Here is a 26983-nt window from a genome sequence, read left to right as displayed (position 1 = left end):
TAAAAATTCTTTCCTCTTCTATTTCCTTTCCTCTCCATAGCAGCACTATTTACAATAGCCAAGGCATGAAAACAACCTAATGTCTACAGACAGATGAATGGATAAAGATGTGGTACATATATACGATGGAATACTACTCAGCCATAAAAAAGAATGAAATAATGCCGTTTGCAGCAACGTGGATGGACCTAGAGATTATCATACTAAATGAAGTCAGAGAGAGACAAACATCATATACCACTTATATGTGGAATCTAAAATATGACACAAATGAAACAGAAACAGACATTGAGAACAGACTCATGGTTGCCAAGGGGGAGGGGAGTGGAGGAGGGAAGGAGTGGGAGTTTGGGATTAGCAGATGCAAACCATTATATATAGAATGAATAAACAACAAGGTCCTACTGTATAGCACAGGGAACTCTATTCAATATCCTGGGATAAACCATAATGGAAAAGTATATGAAAAAGAAAATTTATGTGTATAACTGAATGATTTTGCAGTACAGCAGAAATTAACACAACACTGTACATCAACTATACGTCAATAAAGTTTAAAAAAAAATCGTTCCTGTTGCTATTTCTCAGATACTCCCAAGAATTAAAATATTAATTAAATGTAAATTAAAATATTACTTCTTAGTTTTCTCTTAGATTCTTCCCCTCAGTATAGTTCGTACTCAATATTTTGCCACAGACTCATTTACAATCATGTTTATTTTGCATGAAAAAAATTTGGCCTGTAAACATTTTTCTTTTACCTGTACACACACACACACACACACACACACACACATACACACACACACTTACCATTGATTTTGAAAGAGAAATCTGACAGTACTTTGAGCTTATTGCTTTTAAAGCATGCATTTTAAAGCCAGAAAGCCTATGTGAAGCTAACAAAGCCTTGGACACCCCCTCATCCTGGGAATACCAATTTAGTAACTTACCTGTGCATTGTCAGTGTGCCACTACTCAGTGACTCCTCAGGTACAGGAACCAGGTGTTGTTGTGTGGTTCTTAAATGGAAAGGATTAATTTATTGGGCATAGATGGGACTCACATCTTCACATGGACAAGAATGTTGTTATTAAGAGGTCAGCCCATTTCATAATATTATTTCATTATATATACATATAAAAGTATATAATGTTTATAAATAAAAATGTATATAAATGCATATACATGTTCAGTTTGCAGTTAAAACAAACTATTCCATGAAGAACTCCAGACTCCTTAAGTATACTGGTGTCTCTTCTGGAGCCATGAGGGGAAAATAATGATATGGCACCTTATCTCCAAAGATGGGCCCCCAAAACCATTCATCCTAGAATTTGTGCCCTTGTGTAGTCCTTTCTAGACTAAATCGGAACTGGGCCTGCATGCAATAAAGGGATAACTCAGGGGGCTTGGGATGGTCAAACCCTGAACTTTCCAAAGAAAGGACTGACCTTTGACTAGATCCTGGGAGATAATCTCTAAGACCTTGGTATATTCTATCTGATAAGAGTGCCTTTGTATATCTAGGGGCTTAAGCCACAACCAGATAGTTTATATTAACTGTGATTTATGGTAAACACATGTTTTTACTCACCTGGGACTCTGGACCAACCTGTATCAGTTTGACCTCTGGAGGAAAGGGAGACTGAGTAACTAAGGTCAGTCACATGGGCATTCCATGCTTATGTAACGGACCCTTAATAAAAACCCTGAACAACAAGGCTCAGGTCAGCTTCCCTGGTTGGCCACACTTTGTATGTGCTATCACACATCATTGCTGAAACAATTAAGTGTTATCTGTAAAACTCTACTGGCAGAGGACAGCTGGAAGCTTGCACCTGGTTTCTCTTGGACTCTGCTCTATGCTCCTGTTTCTTTTGCTGATTTTAATATGTAACCTTTCACTGTAGTAAATCTTAACTGTGAGTATAATTGCTTTTCGGAGTTCTCTCCTTCCAGAGAAGCTTCAGACCTGAAGGCAGTCCTGAGGATCCTACACATAGCCTGTAACTTGCTTAAACCAGTAGAATGAGGCAGAAGTGACACTATGCCTCTTCTGAGCATATGCCTGAAGAAGGCCTGGAAACTTCTGCCCCTGCTCTTAGGGATGCCCTGAGTAACAGTAAGTAGAGATCCCAGCAAGAGGAGAGGCCCAGACCCTTCAGGGGCACAGTCAAATCTCTGGAAGACATCAGTCCCAGCCACCATCTGACTGCAGCCACATAACACCCCAACAAAGGCGACTGCCCAGTCAAGTCCGGTCAACTGACAGAACCATAACAAAATAGTTATTGTTTTAAACTGTGACACTTTGGGGTGGCTTGTTAGGTAGCACTAGATAACTAAAACCAGCAGGAATGATAAAATAATTGGAGAGATTCAGAATCTAATTGGCTAAGAGATCATACATAAGTAACTGTCAGAAACTATTACCCAACCCAAAACAATTTTCTAAATTTAAAGCAAGAAACAATTTTTAAAGGGGACTAGGATTTAATAAAATGCTCTCAGGTTGCAGAAGTCTACTGTTCATTTTATTCTGGGTTCAGGCTTATTTTCATAGCTTAGGTAAACAATACCTTACACAGGAATAGTCTTCAGGAGGTTTCAAAGCCCTTCATGTTTTGTTTAATTTTATCCTTAAAATGAGTCTGTAAGGTAGTTGATTTTATCCAAACTTTAGAGATAAGGCACGAGAGCTCCCTGGCAGACAAGGAACTGGAAACACTGTTTCAGCTGCTCCAGCGCGCACCCTATGTACGGCTGCCGGGCTCCCCCTGGCCACCTTCAAGTGAGTCCCCAAGAGGAAAAGATGCCAAGCTACTGACACACAGTGTTTGAAAATACTATGGGACATTTCCACTCATGGATTTCACTGCACGTTCTCCAGTGACTATTTCAGCAAGCTAAAAATGTGCCTCCTTGGTCATGAGAACACAAAAATCCATATGATTAGGGAACAGTAATAATGCTGGCACTTTTATCGAATCATCAGCAAGTCCTCTTCTAGGACATTAAATGTCTTATACATATTTGTAATTTGCTTGAAAACAGGCAAAACAAGTGGTCTTAAAAGAGAGCTGACAAGTCACTTAGGACGGGCTCTTGCTCGTCTGATAAAAGCCCACTTCCAGGAAAATGGAACCTGGGCTTGTTATAAAACGTCAATCATCCCAGATAATGGTGACCATCTAGGTAAGTAAACTCAAGAGTTTTCACTTCCATGCCTTGTGTTTAAACCTCACATCAGGCAGTTTTAAATGACTTCATCCATCTGTAAGCTTTTAAATGGAAAAACCAAAGTACAAAGAAGTATATTGTTTTGGATCATTCTGCGAATCAAAACACATACTTTAAAAAATCAAATATTCTTTCCTTCTGTTAAGAACAAACCCCAAGTGCCTTATCAGCCACCTTATTCCACGAGGCAGAAATAACAATTATGCAGCTGCTCCTGGGGAAGGCAGAGAATTTCCTTGACCACCCATGAAGGAAGATGAGGGGCCTTATCCATTGGCTGGCTACTCTTACAAAGACTGCATGGAAATTTGGTGGACACAGAGCACAATGCTCTATACTTGAGAACATTTTCCAAGGCACAGATGTTTTTCTCTTAACTGTGAACGCTGGCTGACTTGTCTGTCTGTATCCTTTTTCAGGGCTCAGCAGACAGGATGTCTTTGGAGAGGTTTGTCCTCTATAACTCGGGGCTGATGTTCCTTGCTAGATGGAAAACACATCTTTGGCTAGACAGACATGAATCAATATTACACAAAAATATTTCCATTTTGGGAAATTCACTGAGATAAAAGTGTCTTTCTGGCTCTGGGCACACACAAGTAACCATCAGGACACCTCAGTAAAAGAGAAAATGGATTTTCAATAGTTTGCCATGAGAGTGATATGTGATTATAAGCTCCTACATATATTCCTACTGTCGTATTTTATTTTATATATATATATATATTTTATTTTATATTTTTAAAATTTATTTATTTATTTATTTTTGGCTGCATTAGGTCTTTGTTGCTCCACACGGGCTTTCTCTAGTTGTGTCAAGCGAGGAGCTACTCTTCATTGCAGTGGGCACACTCCTCATTGCCGTGGCTTCTCTTGTTACAGAGCATGGGCTCTAGGTGCACGGGCTTCAGTAGTTGTGGCGTATGGGCTCAGTAGTTGTGGTTCATGGGCTCAGTAGTTGTGGCGCCCTGGCTCAGGTGCTCCGCAGCATGTGGGATCTTCCCAGACCACGGCTCAAACCTGTGTTCCCTGCATTGGCAGGCAGATTCTTAACTACTGTGCCACTAGGGAAGTCCCTACTGTCCTATTTTAGAAGGAAAAAGTTAACTCATTTTTCTGGTTAGTGCCTCAGTAATTTTATTAGGGGGTTTCTATAAAGACTTTAATTGAATCACAGTAAGGAAAATTATTTCAGAGCTAGGACAAAATTTTATCTGTCATAAACAGCACTGAGTACTAAAACCTGCTTTGAGTTTAACAAATTACATAGAAGCTTTACATCCATGAATGCAATAGACCAAGTAAAATAGTGATTTTTCAAACATTGCAAAGCTCAACTAATTTAGATAATGCCAGTTTGGAAATGCAAGATTGGCTAAAAATGTAAAAATATTATACATACTATTAACATGCTAATTTTGTTCTATGAGGATATTTTCATTTCCTAGCAATTAAATAGCACTTAACTTTTTATTACAAATATTTCATCATATGGATAGGCACACTCATCTTTCATTTATTATTTGTCAAGGTCAGTATGCTAAATTATAACTTAGGTGCTTTCATCAAGTATCTCAAGGATAAATTAAAATTCTCAGTAAAAATCCAATTGATATGTACAGAGCACAAAAAGTGTTATTTTAATCCTTTAGTGGGGAGGAACCCACCAGAAAGTTTAAGTTTTCTGTTTTTTTAAGTATTAAGATGGTGGGAGAAAAAGAACTTTCCAGGTAATTATGAATAAGTGATACTGATATACAACACCAAAAAAAAATGCATTATTTCTGTACCATTAAAGTTCCTAACACTTGTTCTTCTTTTAAACTAACTTTGAGTTCTATATGAAAGGTCTAATAAGCAGAAAAACACAAGACTTACTCAGATATTTCCAGCCTCTAAACCTGGAAAATAATGTTGAAGTTTTAAATCGATGCCATGCCTTTTCTGGGGAACTGGAGAAGTGGTGAACTTCTGCTTGTCTTGGTTGCATGCACACAGAGCGCCTTGTGCATCCACAGAAAGACCACCCGGGGGGAGAGGCACACTGTACTGCAGGGGTCAGTGTTCAAAGTCATCGTTAATTGGGAACACCTTGAATTGAAGTTCCAGAAGGGACAGAAATTTGAGCCATGAGATGCCCCCAAATTAGGAGCCATGTTGAAAACTTCATAAGATGTCTTTGTATAAAATCATACCCAGATCTTTAGAGAATAGCTCAGACCTGTGTGATTTAAATACCTTCTAAAATGCCACTATGTGAAAATCCATTTCAGAAGCACACTGCCCACTCTTCTCTGAACTAACGATGTTTCTAGAATTGCTTTTATATATACCATCATTAAATGAAAATAAGCTTTTCTTAATATCCTGGTTTTGACACAGGTGCTATGTGACCTCAAGCAAATTCCCTAATTTCTCTTGCCTTAGTTTCCTCATCTGTAAAACGGTGAAGGTTGTGGCGGGGATTAAATGAGTTACTGTGCCTGGCACATAATATCTACTCTGTAATGTCAGTTGTTAACACTAGTATTGTCACTCACCTATTATATTAACTCATAATGTTTGCAGAGAAGCCATCATCAAAAAATTTTAAAAACCAATTATAATACAATTCATGATTTTTTTCCAAAATGTAAAAAGACTCATTTTTTCATAAGACCCTAAAATGACTGTGAACTTGGCTCAAAATTATCTATCCTAAGCACATGTGCATTCTTTCCAGCTTTCCACCCCAAATAAATTCATGCACAAGGGGAGTCCTGTTGCATCAGAAATGAACTTGCTGATCAAGACTGTCACTGATCCTTCTGAGGCATGCCTTCCAGGTACAGGATTGGGGAGGAGATGGGTTCCCTCCAGAAGATGATGCTGAGAGAGGGAAGCAAACAGGCTTTCCTCCTTCAGGATATTCCTCACTGCCTTCCTTCTGTGTGAAATTAAGGACTGCCCTTCCCCTCCCCCATGCACATCTGACTGCTAGTCTGAAGGCACAACTCTATGATCCAAAAGGGCCCAGACTGATCTAAGTTTATCCCTAGGTCCTCTCTCTCTGGTTGGTCCTGTCTATAGCTAGAGATGAGCAAGAAGCACCCACCAACTGCCCGAGCACTGTTTTCCGCACTCCCTCTGCTGAGGGAATCTGGTAGAGTAGAATGCACCAGATCAGTAGCTTCCACAGACCACAGGTTAGGTTTTCCCAAGTGAGGAAAGCAGAGGTGGTCAAGAAAGGCTGCTAAACTAAATTTAGAAGCTATTTAGCAGGCTCTGAAGCTAGACAGATCAATTCTGCAATCACTATGCTATTGCTAACTTACAGTGGTCACCTACCGGCCCTGGGAAGTGAGGATAGTAATTTCAGTTCAAGTCCTGGTGTCAGGATTTAATATCAAACAGGGAGATACTCTTTGCCTCTGCTGCTTGACTCAGATAAGCACATGAGGGTCCCAGAGAAAGTTACCACCTCCTTTAGGCTGTAGTGGGTTAAAGAAGATCTCAACCTCTGGAATATTTAGTTGTAGGGCCTTTCCTGGTGAGCTATTATTTTAACATCAGTATTCTGGGAGACAGGCAAATTCAAGGCAAAAGAGTACACTAAATCACAGACAGAGTGACATTGCAAACATTTAACACTGGTGACTGAGTCTGTTATTTCCTAGGTGATATAGTTGGCCAGCAGGTTTCTTTTCTTTTTTTTTTTTTTCACAAAATAAGCAAATGCTTACTTTATCATTCACACATAAAATTATATAGAAACAACACACAAACTGCTTGGAATGCAAATATTCTTTGGTTTACTCATCAAGATAGCAAATAACAAAATAGCAAAAACCTTATCAGTTAAATAAAAAAGTGACATTCTTTATTTACCTATCAAACCTTACTAAACGTTGAAATGCATTCATTTTCATTCCCATGTTCTTCTGGCAATATCCTGTCTTCCCTTTTGCCTTTCATCCCCCTAAATTAAATTATTCTGATGGGCTCGTCTCTAAGGTAAAGATTGTTTTATCATTCTTAAAACCACTTACTTTTTATTGTCCCAATATCGGGAATGATCTAGATTTCCTCTTTGTCTCTTACATTTAAAACAGGTATGAAAAATGGAGATTCCATCAGCACATTTTCAAGATGACGTAAGTTAAGCCCTCAGCAAGCATTTCAAGGCAATGATATGCCATTTTGGGGAATTTTCATGTTTTGGGAAGTATTACTGTTGGTACTGAAAAACAGGACTCGATTCCAGAAGCATAGTCTTATGTTAGACATTATTCATAATGTCAAATACAATTGGTTTCTACAATATTGATTTCAGAGAAGCAGTTTTCTATTTTTCTGAAGGTTCAATGTGACTGCCTTAATTCTTGAATCTTAATTCTTAATTAAGACGGAATTCTTGAATGTCAGTGACAAAGTCTTTAACAAAAGATTTTTTAACAAAAGGTAAACGTGAAAATGGAATTATTTCAAAAGGAGAAATGACAGTAAGAGAGAGCTCTTGGCTTTTTAAAAGAGGTACACATACATAGTAAGGGATAAAGGTGAATCAAAATACACAATTCTGTACATGACAGAAATATCCAATGTGCCACCAACATAACAACTGCCCTAAAAAAGATGTCTTGAGGTTTGGAGCCACACGTATCTTTCTTTATATAACTCTATATTTGCATCACGCAACCATACATCTTCCCGTGATCTGCTAACCGCTGGGAAGCTTTTTACCAGAATATTTGGCAATATGCTTTGCTTCAAATAAAACAAGCCTCATAAAACATTAGCATTAATGTCTGACAACTGAATTGGGCAAAGTCTTTCTGAAATATGTGTAATCTTTAAAACATTATTTTTTTTTCTTCATAAATCAGCAGTGCTCCATCTTCAAATAAATCACGAGCAGTCACAATCTCAACTCACATGCTCATATGTTCTCTTCATCTAACATTTTGTTGATGCCATCACACAGTTTTTGTAAGTGGGGTTTAAAACTTCCGAAGGGATTATACAAGGCAGCCAAGAAATCACAATCTGAAAAATGATCAAAGACATTATTAACCCGTCCATGTGACTTGGCGGTGAGGTGACGCTGGATGACCTGGTGGAGCATCTCTCTACACTCATTTAACAGCCTGGATAACACATTCCGGTCAAAGGTGAAATCCACCTGATGGAAACTGACCACGGTCATAGCAAGTTGATGAACTTTCTTCTTGAATTTCTCCATCAGTGCTAGCTCATCTTGGTTAAACTGATTATTCCTGTAAAGAATGGCCAGCTTGATGACTGTTTTGATGAGGTTTTTGATGATCTTCTCTGCCTCCTTCTTGTTCTGGGTGTACTCCTTGGTCACCCTGTAGAGCTCATCCAGCACTTCGCTGCTCGTGTCATCGATTAAGGTGGTAGCGATGGATTTGGACGCCATTTTACCCAAGATCTTCTTTTGTGCCTGAACGGCCAGGTTTTTGGAATTAAAGACATCTGTGGCCACTAAAAACAAAGGGGAGGAGGAGGATAAAAATTCAGTAAATTCAGCAAGAGAAGCAAATTAAAAATCTCATTGGAAGGAGTATTTTCCTTCCCATTTTCCCACTCTACGGTTTGCCTCCCATCTACTGACATTAGTTTCTGTTCAGAAAAGAACTAAAATAATTTTCCTACATTTGGGGGAATTAGGTTCTCATTGGTGAAATTAATGGGTGGTTGTGCATAATCTTTAAGGTTTTTTGGCAATTCAAGTGTTTTACACCTTCTGCTTTGTAGCCCATACACTGTTTAGAAGTTTAAGGGCTCTGGGGGTGGGGGTGGGGGAGGGATAAATCAGGAGCTTGGGATTAACATATACACCCCACTATATATAAAATAGATAACCAACAAGGACCTACTGTATAGCACAGGGAACTCTACTCAGTATTCCATAATAATATGGGAAAAAAATCTGAAAAGGAATTAATATATGTCTATGTGTAACTGAGTCACTTTGCTGCACACCTGGAACTAATACAACACTGTAAATCAACTATACTCCAATAAAATTTTTAAAAATGCTAAAATTAAAAAAAACAAGTTAAAAAAAAACAAAAAACGAGTTAAAGGGCTCTGATTATAAAGATAGTATGTCTCAAGAGGCAGTAAGTTTTTATGTTATTTTTCCCTAGTTTTAATTTTATAAGAATTACATAAGGAATATAAAATCAACTCTACAATAGTTCTCTGAGCAACAGTAACCAAGAATGATTTATAGAAACCCATTTAAATGTAAGAGGAATAAATGACAAAGCCGTGATATTGAGTAAATTGACAAATTCATGGAAGCTAATCAAAAGGAAAGCCCTGCTTTATAGTCCAAAATTTGCAAAAAGTCAAATTTCCCAAGACATTGGTCAGCACTTACCAGTTTGATCAACCTAACCACCCTGAATTTCAACTCCCCAAAGCTGAGTGTTGGAAAGAAATATTCCTTGGAGAGCTTATTGTCACTTGCTATTTCTAATGAATGGCCATTGTGACCTTTAAATTTTTCTACGATTTGAGAAAAAAACCCTACTGTATGAACTAATGAAACGTGCCACATGAACAACATACTTTGAAAAAGCAGATGCTTAGAGTTCACTTTTGAACTCACTGATTAAATTATCGTAATTTAGACAGAGATTTAAGACACAAAAAATAAGAGCTGTATATATTAAATATTAATGAGACCCTACGTGATGCTCTTAACTTACAGCCAGTCAGTGAAGATGCTCAATAAATGTTCATTCCCTAAACCAAGTTTAGTTTTTCTCCAAAATCCTCTCCCACTCTGCGTATACTGCTTCACTACAACTGTGCTTTCTCCCTCTTCTCCTAGGTGCCTGGGTGTTGGAAAGCAGTCATTCAGTAATGAAAGATGAAAGGCTTAAAAATACAGATATGTAGGAATGAGTCAGGGCATCATTGATATTATTAGAAATAATTACGAAATTATTTCTAGTTTGGACAGGTTGGCAACATTAGAAAACAAAAAGGTAGCCGCTCCCAAATCCAGGCTGGGAAGGTACATAAGAGATTAACTCCCTCAATGTGGAACTGCCATGTCAGATTTGAAATTTGGGCCAAAGTAGCTCATGGTATATAGTACAGGTAGCCGCCAAGTGATTCCTAATGACCAGGATGTCATTCAGAACTGTACACGGCCATACACCCTGCAAGAAAATCTTGATCGAACTAGAAATGGTGCCCTCACAAATGTTGATATTTAAACTTGTGAAACATGAACTGAAACTGCAGAAGAACTGAAATTGTTTTTGAGAAAGAAAAGGAAAGTGAAAGAGCACAAGAAATAGCCAACTTGACAAAGAAAGTTTCCAAGCTTTTTAATACTTTCATCATTTAAGCAGCAGTCCATTTCTATTCCTACTCTTCAATAGTTTGCAAGAGTGTATGGCTTTACACTAAAGAATTTATGTCAAAATGAACGGCACATGTGTAGTTATTTAATATTAATATTACCATATTAAGACCAGGGACCATCTTCCATGACTCAACTTAAGACACGGACCTCTACAAATAATAAACCTTATTTATATAGGAAGGGATACCCCCAAATTTTCAGATACACAGTAACCAACTAGGATTTCAGGAATTTATTTTATATAAAGTTGAAAGTTTATTGTTTTTAATTGACTAGAGTGTGGCACAGTCTACAAACATCCCATCTGGGATTTACTGCAATGTCTATTAAATGGCGATACCGTACATTGTGAAATAATCGAAACCAGAGGGAGATGGGTTCGAAAGATTCCCCTGTGCTCCTTTTTTCCAAGGCTGGACTTGCAAGTTCGTATGTCTTTTAAACTAGTTTTCTTATTAAATCTAAATTTCCCATGTAATTGCAAGCATAAAGACAAAATGACTCTATGGTGTAGCGCTTTAACTTCTCGCAAGAGAAAGGCGGCTGCCAACTAAGCAAGATCATTCTCCATTTACTAGGAACCCAAACTAAACCAAGACAGAGAAGTTGACCTCTGAGGCTTTCACATTTGTTTCAAAGGAACTTCAAACCCTGTTCTAGAAACGCAGCAACAGCTTCATACTTTCATTTTATCCTTTGGATTATATCCAGTACAGTCATCTTTGAAAATGAGGATGAAACTCTTTCTCCCCCTCCTCAGGGAAGACATGCATGCAGTAGATTTCTTTCCTAGCATTAGTGAAGGCTTTTTCAGAGCCAACTGGGAGCTGTGGCTGAGAGCTGCTGGCCAGGACTGTGTGGTCTGTGATCATGAAATATGATTATTTTTTTCTTGCAAATTAACTGCCTTTGGCCATTCCTGCTCAGGCTTGTTTGTCAGTTCCACATCCTCCACTAGATCGATTAAATGTCTGGTGTATCTCACAGCTAGTCCTGGACCAAGTTTTTCTCCTTCACAGTCCTCACCCCTGTGTGATCTCAACCACTTCCATGGCTTCAGATATCACCCATGTGCCAATGACTCCCACAGTTATAACTCAGCCTCGACCTCCTTTCCGGACTCATTTTGCAAATGCACTCAAGGTTTTTCTTTTCCTTGGCTATTTTGCAGGCATCGCAAATATACCATGTCCAAAACTGAATCCTCGATTCCCTCCTGCCCCCAAAGGGCTCCTCCTCCATTCTTTACTATCTTAATTAATAGCATCCCTTCCATCCTGTGCTCAAGTCAGAGACCTGGGAGTCGTCCACTATACCATCCCCTCCCTTACCCAGTCCATTACCAAGTTCTTTCCATCCTACCTTCCTCCAATTCTCTAAATTCTATCCAATTCCCTCCATCTCCATGGACAACAGCCCAGTCCAAGCCCCTTTCCAATCGCTTCCAATGTAGTAGCCAGGGTTTTTAAAAATGGAAATTAGAAAATGATGCTTCACTTAAATTCTTTGCTAACCATTGCACTTCCTTGTTCCTGAAATCCTCATCATTTGCTTACATTTTCATTGTCTGCCTTCCTTTAATAGAATGTAAGCATTTTGAGAGCAGAAGTTGTAAATCTTATTCACTGTGTCGTCCCCTGGACCTACAAGGGTGCCTGGTACACGGCACTTCTGACAGAAGCAGGAGTGAACTGCCCCCCTCTCTTCACTATACTTAAATACTTCTCTGTGAAAACATGCTGACCTGCAAAATGAGAGTTCTAAATACATATGTGGGTGTTTGTTTGTTTGTTTTAAAAGCTAGAGAAACAGATATTTGCTTTACCTGGTTAAATATGTGGTTTTCTTCCTTTGAAGTGTACCTCAGAGTGTGGTTTCTCTTACTGTCATAAATCAGTTCCTTTAAAGAGGAAAGATTTAGCAATCCAAGTGTCCATCAACAGATGAATGGATAGAGAAGATGTGGTATATGTACACAATGGAATATTACTCCACCATAAAAATAATGAAACACTGCCATTTGCAGCAACATGGATGGACCTAGAGATTATCATACTAAGTGAAGTCAGACAGAGAAAGATGAATATCATAAGGTATCACTCATATGTGGAATCTAAAAAAAAAATGATATAAATGAATTTATTTATAAAACAGAAATAGACTCACAGACATAGAAAATAAACTTATGGTTACCAGAGGGGATGGGGTGGGGAGATAAATTAGGAGTTTGGGATTAACATATACACACTACTATGTATAAAAGAGATAAACAACAAGGACCTGCTGTATAGCACAGGGAACTATATTCAATGTCTTATAACAACCTATAATGGAAAATAATCTGACATATATATATATATATATATATATATATAACTGAATCATTGTACTGTACACTTGAAGCTAACACAACACTGTAAATTAACTATAATTTAAAAACTGCAAATGTAAAAAAAATAAAGAGGAAAGATTTATTATGTACAATGAGAAAACATCAAAGGACAGTAATACAAATATTTAGCATAAAAGCAGGGTACAGTGGTTCTGACTTGAGCTACAGTGGAAGATTAAACACAGGCCCACCTCTCCCTCTGTCTGGATCTATGATGAAAAACACATAACCAAAGGTATGCCCAGGAAGCAACTAAGATGTATGAATAGGAGATGTTCTCAAGGAAGAAAGTGCTGGAAGTACTGATTCACTTGTGTTTAAAAATATACATGTACGCTATTGACTAATGAAAAATGATACCTTATATCAAAAACATACAAAGGATTACCACTACATCAAAACCATTTAAGACTGTTTTCAGAAACATATGTGAATGTGATTTGACATCTACTTATCTCACTGCCCCTCCTCTACGTCTTTACATCGCCTTTCTTGGCTTAATCAGTCCATTTCAGCAACGTTTGCTGTAAGGCAAACTGATATTTAGGGAATCCTGCTTTTAGCATCAACAATTATAAATCTGGAGATAAACACTGATGTCAAAGTTATAATGACCCTGTATAAAAGAAAAAAAGTGCTTAGAATAGGGGGAAAAACCCCCAAACCTTTTCATGACATTAATTAATGATAAACTATAGTTCTCTGAAATTAACAAGAATTACCCATAATATTACCCCAGTTAAGAAAATGCTAATATAGTGAAGTACTCAAGTCACTTTCTTTACAACCTCACCATCAAATACATAATTTTTCACCCATCAAATTTGTTATACTTGGAACTTTTAAACGGTGACTACAGATGCACATATATGTCATTGCTAATTCTTGCCTAGTTAAAATTTGATCCAGTGGGCCCAGTAGTAGGAAGGATGGAAAAGAAAACAATTTGAAGAGCACGACTGGCTGTTTTGGTCTGTTAGTAAAAGTTCTTTAAACAAATATATAAAACCTTAGCTCTCTTGCATTTGAATTACTCCAAATCTAAATGGGGCTTAGTAAAAAGACAGCTTTGGGGATAAGAATGGAGCCATAACCAACAGTAAACACTGTCACAAGAAGTTAAACAGCTAAGAGTTGACCCCCCTACATTGGGATTTGGTAGTGCTCCAGGAGAAAAGCAAGGAATTGTTGGGACACTGCTGATATATGTGTGACACTAGCCTCCACACTCAAAAATTCCAAAGTGGGAAATTCAACAGGATAGAGAAGAAACAAAAAACCAAAAAGAAAAAAGAAAGAGAGTGAGGGGTGGGGAGAGGGCCATATCAGCAGAAGCAGCAGAGATTCAAACTATGAGAGGGGCTGACCCTGGAAGGACCAGAAGAAATGACCATGGCAGCAAGCTGGAGGCAATCTTATCCAGAGAGAAAAAGACAAGTGCCGGGACCCTTAACCCCCAATCGCCCTCAGGTCACAGATGGAGACTCTGACACAAAAGAACATAGTCTTGAGAAAAATCAATACATCTAAGGTCCTTGACCTGATGGCGAATGCAAATTTGGGTGTGTATGCATTTTCCTGATCCCAAGTGGTTGAAAACCAATGGTATGCCTCATCACAGGGACAAGCTAAGTCATTCACTCTGTGTCTCCTACCACCTTCAGAAAAGTACATGCTCATTTAAAAAGTCAACATATTAAAGAAGACAAATGTCAAGGAAGGTGGTGACTTTAAAAAGGGCTGAAAAAGAAAAAAAAAATCACTGGATGGTTTTCAATGGAGTACTGGGAATTATAAAGCACCCCCTTGCAGCCTCCTTTCCTTGTTCTTTACGTAGCTATTTCACAACTCCGTAAGTAAATCTGGTAGTGCAAATGGCTCTTTTCCACAGAGATACAAATAAATTCTGTCTAGTGAAGGTGCAATTGCTCCTCATTTTCTTGTCTGCCTGTGTTACACTTGGCATTCTCCTTTAAAACGATTATAAGAGCTTACTGTTCCTCATTAGTTAACGAGTTAAGTAAAATCTTCGGCATGTCCCTTTTGTATTTTTATGAGACTCATGAGTTGATCTTCTTAAAAACATACCTTTTAACACATATTACGATTTTTTCATCAAAACCATATAAAGTAAAACAAAACAAACCAAAACAAAACTGCAGTCTATATAACCCTTTAGTGAGAACTAGTACATGTTTCCTACAGCAACTAATTTCCCCAGGGTCCTGGAAAAGAAGAGTGTACTTATAAAAGTCAAATATTCCGTAGCTGATGGTTCCATGAACTGCCATACTGCTCAGGCATATTACTGAGACTCAGTTTCCCCATCTACAAGATGGGACTAATGATCCCCACCTCTTGGAGTGGTTGCAAAGATAAATGGACATGGAGCACAGAGGAGGATCTCACAGAATATCCATCACTGAACAGCTTTCTCCACAGGTTTGTTTAAAGAAGTCAACAAATTAAACTTCAAATACCTTCTGAGGTTCTCTGGTACTGAATGACATTCGGTGAAAATTAATCAACCCCTTCCGGAAGTAACATGGAGCTTAGAAATGCAAAATGCCAGACGATTGTGTGAAAACAAAGACCTCACACGGTTTAGTGAATAACGAGTTATAGATCCTTTCCGTGATGACATTAAAAAAACTAAAATATATTAAAATTTCCTTTATCGGGGAATTTCTCTTTTTCTTAGGTGTTGAATCTGTTGTTAGCAATAGATTCAGTACCACAAGGACTGTGATAGGTAACACAAGTGTATTTTGTCTAGAGAAAACTGGCCCCAGGAGAACAGAATTGAAGCACCCCACAAAAAGACAAACAGTATCAGCGTCCATACAAAGCTGTGCAAGAGAGGAAACAATGTAAAGGAAGTGGGCCACATATAAAGCCAAAGTGAAAGTCCACGGAGGCCAACAAGATTACTCCATAAAGTCCTAGCTTCTCCCCCAGACTTCCCAAAGCTTCCCAGAGAACTAGAGACCCAAAGGCAGGGCTTCCTGCCAAGTAAGCATGGACGGAAACAAAAGATCAAGGTCGAGAGTCCTGGGTTGTAGACTTGGGTGCAATTTAATTTCTTTGAATCTGTTTTCTCATCTGCTAAGTAGGGCATCATTTCAAGGTGGTATGGCTTAAGTGAGAGTTACTGAGTTACAAATCAGAAAACCCCCAGCAGCGTGCTGGGCTCATGACGACAGACCACAAATGCACACTGAGTTTTGCTCCCTTATTGAATACACTTGAGATAGAGAAGCAGGAATTCAAATCCAATATTTACACACACTGTATTCTTTCTACTCGTTTCTCTTTATATCTTCTATTTTCCAAATTTGTAGACAAGAGGAATTATGTCCTAAAGAAAACACTACGAAGGCTTTTCCCCGTGTGACCTTGGGCTGTTTTTGTTGCTTGAATTCTAGAATCTTTTCATCACGATTTTGGGTTCAACTGTGTGTCTTTCATTCCTGTGGCTTACTTTTGTGATGATTTTGAAATTGAAAATGTCATTTCCTAAGTTTCAACACCTTTAACGTCATATTAGACTCCATCTCTGCTTTTTTTTTTTTGGTTAATTTGCTCCAGGAATCATGTTGACTCCTTGACTGCTTTCTGAAAGGCATAAACTCTGACAAGATATCCCTGCTGCCTCTAGGTGCACTAATACCAGGATTGGAAGAAAGTTTGATGATATTTATATGAAGTGGCACGGAATGTCAGTCTTGTAAATATTAGAAAAGAGGTTACAGGAATAGAAATGAATTTTGTGGCTACTCAGAGTGAGAGGTTTACAGTCATAAGAACCCACTGGCTAGCCACCATATTTTGAACTTATACTACATTATCCCCAGAACTGCCTAGAACATGCATCATCTTATTGAAATTTCACAAAAATCCCAAGAGGGAGGTTGTCATTATCCCCATTTACAGATACAGTAACGGAGGCCCAGAGAAATTAAGTTGCTCTCTCAAAGCCATACAGTCAGTAAGTGGAAGAGAGGAACTTGATCCCAGATATGTCCAATTCCAAGCTATTCTCTTAAGAATTATGTTACAACACACAAGCATAAAAAAAGCTCTCTCGAAGTATGAGAAGACCTAATAATATTTGACTAAGTGAAGTGAAATAAAAGAAAAAAAAAAGAGAGCAGGTCTCCCTTGGAGGAAAGACATGGATTCCATAAGGTAGATCAACCCAGCTGGGCTTGAAATAGCCTGTATTTCCAGGAAAAACTCAGAATAGTTTTAAAACATTGAAAAATATAATTAAAAAGAATAATATGCTTACGTTACTCAAAAGCCGGAGTGTAAATATTTAAAGTGAGAAGTCTCTCTCAGCTTTGCCACCACTACACAGTAATGATGTCAACCACTGCTGCCCAGAGGTAACAACTAGTTTTAGACTTTTGGTATCCTTTCAGATTTGCTGTCTCTGCTGCATAGATAAGCATATATATGAACAGATAGATTCTGAGCAAGGTGAAGAAGTCTTAAAGGCTTGCAATTCTTAAGAAATGCTACTTTTGAGTGATGAGAGACTATAAACTGGGTAATTCCAGTTTATGGAATTCTATAACTCCTTGCACGACTCTGACATAAAATGGTGAGATGCCAGAGGCACATGGCTATTACCTTTGTTCCCATACATGTGGTAGCAATAAGAGTCCTTCAGTGAGTGAGGAGAAGGTAGTAAGTATGAAACAGAGGTCTTTATTTAATTGGGGGAGGGTGAAGTTATGATTAGAGCAATTGTGCAGAGTTTATCATCCAAATGGGAGCCCTTCGAAAAGGGCACTGTTAGTAGTTACACTATGACAACAAATCTGTGATTGTTCCAGCAGGTAAATGTAAGTGGTCACTAAAGACTACTTAACTACTCAGGCACTAAAGACACTCAAGACTAAATAAGAAAGGGTCAAAAGTAAGGGTTACCCAAATATTTAGGACCTGAGAAATTTCTTGGGAACCCCACAAGAGCACTAGCCAGCTTTTATTCCGAATTATGTTAAAAACAACAAAAACCTAATTCTTCAAAAAGTTAAGAGTCTTAAGTAGGGGGTGGCAGGGGTGATTCCCTCGAGCTAAATACATTTGGGAAATGGGGTATACAAAGGTCCCATTTGAGTTGCAAAAAATGTACTAATAATCTTAGAGGTCTTGAGGATTAGTGCAGTAAAGTAACATTTTAACTTTACCTACCCAAGTTTTCCAACCTAACTTCTCAGACGACCCATTAACAAATTTGTAGGATAAGGTCAGTGAAAATTATTGGCTAACAAACTGACTTGAGTTCTTGCTAGCCCTCTGGAACGGATTCACAATTGTCTTGTGCAAAGAGAGTCAGGCAAAGCCAGGTAATGTGGTGACTGTGAACGTGGGCTCCAGAGGCACACCGCCTGGGTCAGAAGCCTGGTTCTGCCACTGAGTGCCCGTGTCCCGGGGGCTAATGACCTAACCTCTCTGTGCCTCAGTATCCCCATATGCAAATGAGGATACCTGAGGTTGTTATGAAGATTAAATGAGAATAATCCATATAAAGTGCTTAGGATAGTGCCAGATATTTAAAAATTGCATCAGTTAACATGAACTATTATTACTGTTGTCGTTAATGTTGTCATCCTGATTCTTAAGGTAGATATTGTAGAAGATCGGCTGGTATGGGATGATCGAGTCTTGTGATCATGACTTGTGAAACAGGAGTGAGGAAAGAAGAGAGGACATTAATCTGAAGACACGAATCATTCAACAAAACTTCTGAGTGTTTATAATGTTGTGGTTTCAGAGATAAACGACCGATCCTTTCTCTCCAGTTCTCTCCGGACACTCAGTTTAATGTGGCATTGGGGTGCGGGGCAGATGAGCACACAGCTTGGCAGAATCCTAAAAGTGACGGTAGCAAAGAGAGGGAATGATAATTTTGCTCAAAGGGGTGATGGAGGGAAACTAGGTTTGCAGAAGGTTTCACAAGTGGAGACTGACCCAGGAGGTTGCCTTAAAAGAAAAAGAAGACTCTGCTTTACAGAAATAAATGTGACTGCATTCCAGAGCTGACCTACAGAATTCCTACAGGCGAGTTAGGGATTAAAAATTCTGCCCAGCAGCGTACCTATCTATATGTTAGAAACCCAAGGATGCACGTGGGTCCTATGGATTTTAGAGAAACTTTAAACACAAACTATGTATAGCTTGTTGTCGAGGCCCAGGAAAACTTACTACAAAGGTACTCAGTTTGCGAGAAAGCACTGGCAGGGAGAGGACAGATACAGCAGGTACTCGGGCAGCATTCTCCGTGGCAAGGCCCACGTGCATCAGAAGGGCCTGGAGCTTTCTTCGAAATGCAGATTGTCAGAGCCACTGAATCAGAATCCTCAGGACTGCAGTCTAAGAAGCTGGAAGAAGCACCCTGATGGATGGTTCTGAGGGAGAGTAAAGTTGGAGGACCCCTACTCTGAGGTGTACTCCTACAACGCTGTACTTTACAATTTTCCAATAGACACACTTTGGCCATGAAGACATGCTCTAAGTAGCCTATGAACAGATGTAACTCCCCACTCAATGTTTTTTTCACCCAAAACTAGACGTGAGCTTGTGCACAGAATGCAGAGAAAATGTTCTCAGAATACAGCTTATTATATTAAAGCCTCAAAGAGAATAGAAAAGTTAGTCTCTTTAAATGATACTTTAACCAAAATTTGAACAGGGCCTAATAATTCTATCACTAAGCTTCATATGGGTTTGAAATTAAATAAAAATATCCTACATGTGTTTATACCAAACTGACTTTAGTGAACTATTCTTTTTCTTTTTAAATTAAATGAACCCTTCCTTATTTATTACATTGGATTAGGATACCATATATTTTTCTTGAAGACTTTTCAATTAAGCTGGGTTTATTTACATATTTTCTTGAGGACATGAAGCCTTTCCATTGTTGATATAAATCAAGCTTCCACCAGATTGTGGAGGAAAATCCTCTAAACAAGCTCCACGATTTTCTACACTTTTCCACTCCCTAAGTTCTCGCATCCTGCCAGAGGCCCTGGCTCCGGATGAATATTTATATTCACGCCGGGCTTCGAAAACCAGTAACAGACTTTAAAAGCCAACACACTGGAGTGCAGTTTAATTATCGAACCAGCCCCTAAAACTGGCATCGATGGTCAACACACCCTGTCTGGTCTCCTGGCCCTATAACGAAGACAAGCAGACAGTCAAATTAGAGCTGACATTTGCATGGCACTCCACAGTATGCAAAATATTTGCACTATAACACTTCCATGTGTTTATGAAAGGGTTTCTTCTGGTTTCATCCTCTTATTATTATTTAACCCTGAAGAAGCAGATGAGAGAACTGACGCTTAGCAGTCAAGGGACTTGTCCAAGGGCACTGAATGGGGGCAGAGCCGAGGTACATGGCAGCCAACTATGGTGCATGGCTGCTCTGTAAGAAAAGTGAATTTTCTATCAAATGCTGTGATGTTCCTGAGCCAGCTGCATAATCCCACTTTTTAGAGCTTATCTGCTCCCCAAGATAAAGCAACTCCTTGAACCAAAAAATAAGGAGGATGGGTCTCACATACCAGAGAAGAGAAAAAAAAATAAAGAAAATAAAAATTATGTGTCCACCCTGCTCCATTCCTGAAAAAGTCCTGCTCGTCCTTTAAGGCTCAGTTTAAACACCACCATTTCCAAGAAGGTTTTCCAAATCCAGCGGGGACGTAATCTCCCAAATCCAAAGAAAAGAATAAAGTGTTCCCTCTTCTAATGTATTTTCTGCCTCGTGGGAGAATTAAATTCCTATCTTATCTTACTTGATTATAATCCTTGACAACTAAGGTACCACTCTATTCATCTCTCTATTCTTCAAAGTGCATAACACCTGCCCTCCAGCTACCATGGAGTGAAACAAACCCCACTGCTCTAATCTGCTTCCATGGAACCTATCACTATCTTCTCCGGCAATTCATGAAGATGTGTCAGGAAATCAATTCAATTTCATGTATCTAGAGCTTAACAAACAAATTTACTTATCCTCCGTGGACAATATGCATTTTCTTTTCTTTTTTTTGTCTACTGCTTTTCTCCCCTGTCCTTTGCCAGAACATACAGAATGACCAGCCACTTTTGTTTGGCGAAGTGACCATATTTAGCTAACTCAATCCCTACAGCAAATGTTCTGGAATTTTTCATGAAAATATCCCAAAGCCATCTGTTTGAGTATTTTAGGAGCAGTGACTTCTTGGCCTCAGCTTGGGCATCTGTCAAATATGCATCCTGGCATAGCCTCCCCACATTCTTGACAAAACCTTTCCGCAATAACTGTAGGAAAAGGTTAAGCTGGTCCAGCATTTTATAGCCATGTCAAGCCCTAAGAGGCCAGACCCCATTAAAGGTAAGCAAATGGTAAGATGCGATCTGCTGGGCCTTAAAGTGAACTATCTCATTCCAAGTATCAAGATACACTGAAGCTCTAAAACTCCAGGAGATAACCTTGAAAAAAGAAAACCCAGTGTGCTTACAGCTGGCTACCTCCAGTGTGGCACTCAGGTTCTTTGTAAAGTGGTTTCTACCCCTCTTTCTAACCTTTTCTCCCTGCTCTTAATGCTCAGGTATCCTCCATTGTTTTATTTAGATCAGGATGCCTTGTAGAGGTTGTAACCTGGACACCCCGTTGTTTGGCCTGTACAGTGTTGTATTCATCTTAGAGTTAGTGGTCCACGTTTTAAAAAATTTAACCTCAAAATCTGTGTTTTTGATTATTATTATTATTATTTTTTTAATAATCATAAGATCTGACCAAAACGGGCCCACATTCCCACACGGCAACCGTGGTCTTGAGGTAAGTTGTGGCTGCCGCCTTTAGAAGGAGAACACCCTGCCTGGTTTACCACAGGTCCTCCCTGGCCATCACCACCTAGTTACATTCAGCTCCCGGGCTCGGCAACCATTTGTGTGGATGACTTCTCCTTAAAGAAATAAATGGGACTACATTTCAGAGCCAACCCTACGGAACTCCTATGGGCTCTTTGGAATTAGAATTCTGCCCCGCAGTGTACCTGTATGTCAGAAACAGAAGGGCATGTGCAAGTCCCATGGATTTTAGAAATAATTTAAACCTAAATTATGTGTGGTCAGTGAGTGTCTACGGAAGGTCTGCTGGGTAAAAAGGTAGGAAGGTTAAGAGTAATAATAATTTGTTTTCGTAACACTTGTTATTTAGTCACAGGCATCAAAATCTCCCCCTAATTTCTACAGAATGTGTTCGCTGAGTCTCAGAGAGGTGGTGAATTTGCCAAATTTCTAAATATCCTGGGAGAAGTGGAACTTGGATTTTCCATACCAGTTTGGAGCGCTACACAGTAAACAGACTTTTAGCAGAAAAGCCTTCTCCCAGTCAGTCACTCATTCATTCACTTAACACATTTTTTACTCAGCACCAAAATGCCTGCTCTCAAGAAGCACAGATTCTAGTAGAGGGAAACCTAAGACACAAAAACCTAAGACACATTAAACAATGTGTATAAACAGGTCAAATAGTGGCAGGGGGCTAGAAAAAAGTAAAGGGAGTGTGTGTGTTTTTGCTGGGGGGCGGGGTAGTGAGGAGACTGGGGGTGAGGGGGAGACTATGCTATTTTATCCCTGCTATTTTAGTCAGGGAAGGCCTTTCTGGAAAGGTGACATTCGAGCAGAAACTTGAAGGAAGCAAGGGGGAGCCATCTTGGGTGAAATCCTATCCATTCCTCAATGATCCTTCCCAAATATATCTTCCTTGAAGGCTTTATTGACTAACCCTGTCAGAAACGTTCTATCCTCTCTCACTCTTTTTGCAAACTGCTTTACATCATAATTATTTGCTTCCATTTTCCCTGAAAGTAAAATCTTTGTGATTGGTTATAATTTATTATGTATTCCTTGCCACAATAAATGCTCAATTAATCTTTAAAATGTATCTGCTGGGTCAAAAAGATTCCCAGGTTGTTCTGGGGGAACAGGAAGCCAGGGGAGGAGTGAGAAAAGAGTACTGGTTTTTTATAAGACATAAGAAACTATAAATGAATTATTTTAATTAGGTATCATATCTCAAATACTTTAATTAAGTAGCATATCTCAAATACTTAATTAGGTAGCATACCTCAAATATCATATCTCAAATTTACCTAAGAAACGAATATTGCAATATAATCCTTTGGAAAAAATTTATTCTAAATGAGTCCATTCGTAACTTAAGATAGGCATCCAAAAAAAAAAAAAGTCATCTTTTGATAACACTTGAAACTGGTAAAAATTACTGAATAACCCACACTCTGCAGAGATGAGATAATTCTGTTTTTCAGAGAGATGTTGCTTTTTTAAGATTAAAAAAGGCATTTTTTAAGGATATATTCATAAGAAACTGGAAATTTAAAAAGGCATAAACTCTATCTTTCTTTGCTAGTTTGTTAAATAAAAAGTTGAAAATTAAGTTAGGGTTATAATATAAAAATCTTAAGTTTTCTATTTTGTCCTTATTGAAATTGGCTAACTTCAAATTATATTTAGAATTAAAAATAATAAAGTCGAACAGTTTTGTTAAAATAATCATAATTCTTTCATGTTGAGTCATACTTGGTATATTAAACTCATTTTTCCATTAAAGAAAATAACTAAAAAAGGTCATTATAGTCAATCTCTTTTAAGAACTAAAAATCGTTTCCCTAAGTACATTAACTTGCTGTCTTAGAGATGGATTACTTCCCTAATGGTAGATATTTGGGTAAAATAAACTTTGGCAAATAACGTAACCAATCAATTTTACCACCAGTTGCCAAATAACAACAAAATAAATCACTTCTCTGAAACACTTTGGCAGCGCCCACCTTTCTGTAGTTTTGTCTTTCCATCCACTCACTCAGTGCTCCAGAATTAAGGCCACCATCCCACCTCTCCCCATTTCTGTCACCAGTCCTACTTTTAGAGATGGAAGAAGCCATGGAGACCACAGGCGGAAAACAGAGGCCCAGAGGTTAATGCAGGGTTACAATATGACCCCCATTAACTCCTGGTCGCTGGCTTCCCTGGGGAAAGGTGGTTTGGGATTATCAAAAGTAGCAAAGAGTAATTCCTCCATTTAAAACAGAGCTTACAAACTTTGGGCTGGCAACACATTTTGGTTGGACCCCATAATTTTTTTTTCTTTTTAAAACCGAGATAAAATTCATATCACATGAAAATCACCATTGTAGGGCTTCCCTGGTGGCGCAGTGGTTCAGAGTCCGCCTGCCGATGCAGGCGACACAGGTTTGTGCCCCGGTCCGGGAAGATCCCACGTGCCGCGGAGTGGCTAGGCCCGTGAGCCATGGCCACTGAGCCTGTGTGTCGGGAGCCTGTGCTCCACAACGGGAGAGGCCACAACAGTGAGAGGTCCGCGTAACGCAAAAAAAAAAAAAAAAAAAAAAAAAAATCACCATTGTAACCATCTCAAAAGGATAAAACTCAGTGATTTTTATTATATTCACAATGGGCAACAATCATCACTATCTAATCCCAGAACACTCCATCAACCCCAAAATGGGCCCTCATAATGTTTCAATTTTGTTTTTCTAATTAGTAAAAACCATGTAAAAGTTGGGAGCATTGACCTAAAAATTCACATTTCCCATTTCTCAAGAAAAATCTGACCTTCTGGTAACATTTGGGGGCAGGGGGTACAAGGGAGTAAGAAACAGGTCCTGTCCAGTTAACCACCTGGCCACACGCCCACAGAGGCCAGGAAATGAGCCAAGACCTGTGAGTTAGCCACCCCTGCTTTAAAGGCTCAGGGACTCAAATCCTTCTGAATCACTTTTCAGACCTGAGTGTGACTCTGGCAGTGATTCCAAAGCGCTCGCAGCCCTCTGTTCCCCTAGCTGGCAATCAAGCTGAGCAAGACGACTTCCTAGTTCTGACTTGTCAACACATCTCTAGGCTTCCACCACCTTCTCCTCCAAATGCCTTGCATTTTCCACCCCAGCATATTTGCTGAAATCTCTCTCTTCACTGAAAAAGCCATCCTGTGTGTACCTGAGCAGCACTCTAAACCCTCATCCTTTGAGCACCACTGTCACAACTTGCCTTTGCTTTTTTTTTTTTTTTTTTTTTGCGTTACGCGGGCCTCTCAGTGTTGTGGCCTCTCCAGTTGCGGAGCACAGGCTCCGGACGCGCAGGCTCAGCGGCCATGGCTCACGGGCCTAGCCACTCCGCAGCATGTGGGATCTTCCCGGACCGGGACACGAACCCGTGTTCCCTGCATCGGCAGGCGGACTCTCAACCACTGCGCCACCAGGGAAGCCCAGTTTATTGTATTTTTTAGATTCCACATATAACTGATAACATACAGTATTTGTCTTTCTCTGCCTGACTTATTTCACTTAGCATAAAGTCCATCTGTGTTGCTGCAAATACTTGCCTTTGTTTTCTACTTACTATCTGTATTTTATTTCCCTCTGGTTATTTGTTATTGAAAAAAAATTATTTATCAAAGGAACCATATACACAATGTGAATGGAAACTGCTACTCCTCCCCTAAATATACCATAATCATAAAAATCATTAAAAATTTGTTAAATCAAAAAAAATTTGTTAAATCATAAAAATTATTTCAATGAGGAAAAAAAAACCCATTACTGTTCATTTCTAGCCAGATATCGCTGTCTGCCAAAGGCCATGAGCCCCATGTCTAACTGCGTGGCACAAAAGGGGTGAGTCAGTGTGAATAAGGTGGCAAAAGTCACACAGCCCCAAAAAGGCATTCTCTGGGAATGATGTAAAGGATTCCAAGGGAGCTGAAAGGGACTAATCGTCTTGTAAAGTTACTGAAGATGATCTTACTCTGTGCCTGGGGCCTCCTAAAATCATTTACCGTACCGCCACCAACGGTACAGCCACCACATTTTGGGAAATCCTGTCCAAAGCTTCCTGCCAATGCATTCATCTCAACAGTTGTGCCTCAGAGGTCTCGGCCACGGATAGCCCTTCCTGAACCTCTCTAACCCGGATGTGGCATCCCCCTTGTATGTACTTCCTCGTGTACATGTCTGACATCTTCTCCGGACTGAAAGGCCCTCAAGGACAGAGACAGGTCTTCCATACTACATAATCTTCTCTGGTGAAAGCTACTGGCATTAACCTACACCTGGTCAGATTCGTGGCATATGCCTGTCTTGACATCCCCAGCGAGGAGAGTTTTGAAGTGACTTTAAAAAATTGCAAACCAGTTTCTAAATGAACTAAAACATGTCCTAATAGATAAAGTGCCCAATATGGTGAAAGACACAGGGATAAATAACTGCATACCTTTGCTTTCTTAAATTTAAGGATTTTATAAAGCACTGAATACAATTACTATTGGTGTGCTAAGTAAGAGCTATCCTATTTAGGTCAGGTTTTGTTTTAAAGGTAAGGAAGTGTGCCTAGCAGGCTGGGAAGGGGGTAGGTGTCTAGGCTTTGTTTCTGGGGTGGACAGAGGGGTTGAGCACCTTCTGTGATGACTCCGGGTGTCACACATGCCCAGAAAGAATCGGTTCACACTACCTGGCTCAACTTGATAAAGAGACACAGGACAAAGATTTCCACAGGCAAATAAAAGCAGTGTCTACTAACCTAACATTAAATATATATATATATATATATATATATATATATATATATATAGGGAGAGAGAGAGAGAGAGAGAGACAATTTGTGATGCTCAATTTGTACTTTTATGGTATCCAGATTAATCTAAAAGATTGGAGGCCTTATAAGATCAGTACACACGGTGCACATGATGCTCATTTATAAGGCTAGAAATAAAATTTTCTGAGTCAAATGATTAGCAAGTTTTATGATCATATCTTTGTTCTTGGGAAATATTCCTGATCATATCTAGTGGTTATTTTATATTGATAAATAATAGAACCTCCAATTAAAGCATTGTTTCTATGGAGAAAGACAATCTACTT

The 26983-nt window shown here is 39.0% G+C and overlaps 1 protein-coding gene across 2 annotated transcripts in view; it reads right to left on the bottom strand.

The window, feature by feature from the left end:
- Positions 1-7017: 7017 nt before the first annotated feature.
- The window catches only part of TNFAIP8 (TNF alpha induced protein 8), a 123005-nt gene continuing 103039 nt past the window's right edge, over positions 7018-26983 (bottom strand). For both annotated transcript variants that reach the window (XM_082650581.1, XM_082650580.1), the window contains exon 2: positions 7018-8727. In XM_082650581.1, the coding sequence (XP_082506707.1) occupies positions 8162-8727 (566 nt within the window). In that variant the 3' untranslated portion in view covers positions 7018-8161. The remainder of the gene's footprint in view (positions 8728-26983) is intronic.

The sequence above is a fragment of the Grampus griseus genome, assembly GCF_964374135.1.
Source record: "Grampus griseus genome assembly, chromosome: 3".
Classification (NCBI taxonomy): domain Eukaryota; kingdom Metazoa; phylum Chordata; class Mammalia; order Artiodactyla; family Delphinidae; genus Grampus; species Grampus griseus.
The sequence above is the reverse complement of the archived record's forward strand: the minus strand, read 5'-3'. Positions and strand labels throughout refer to the sequence as shown.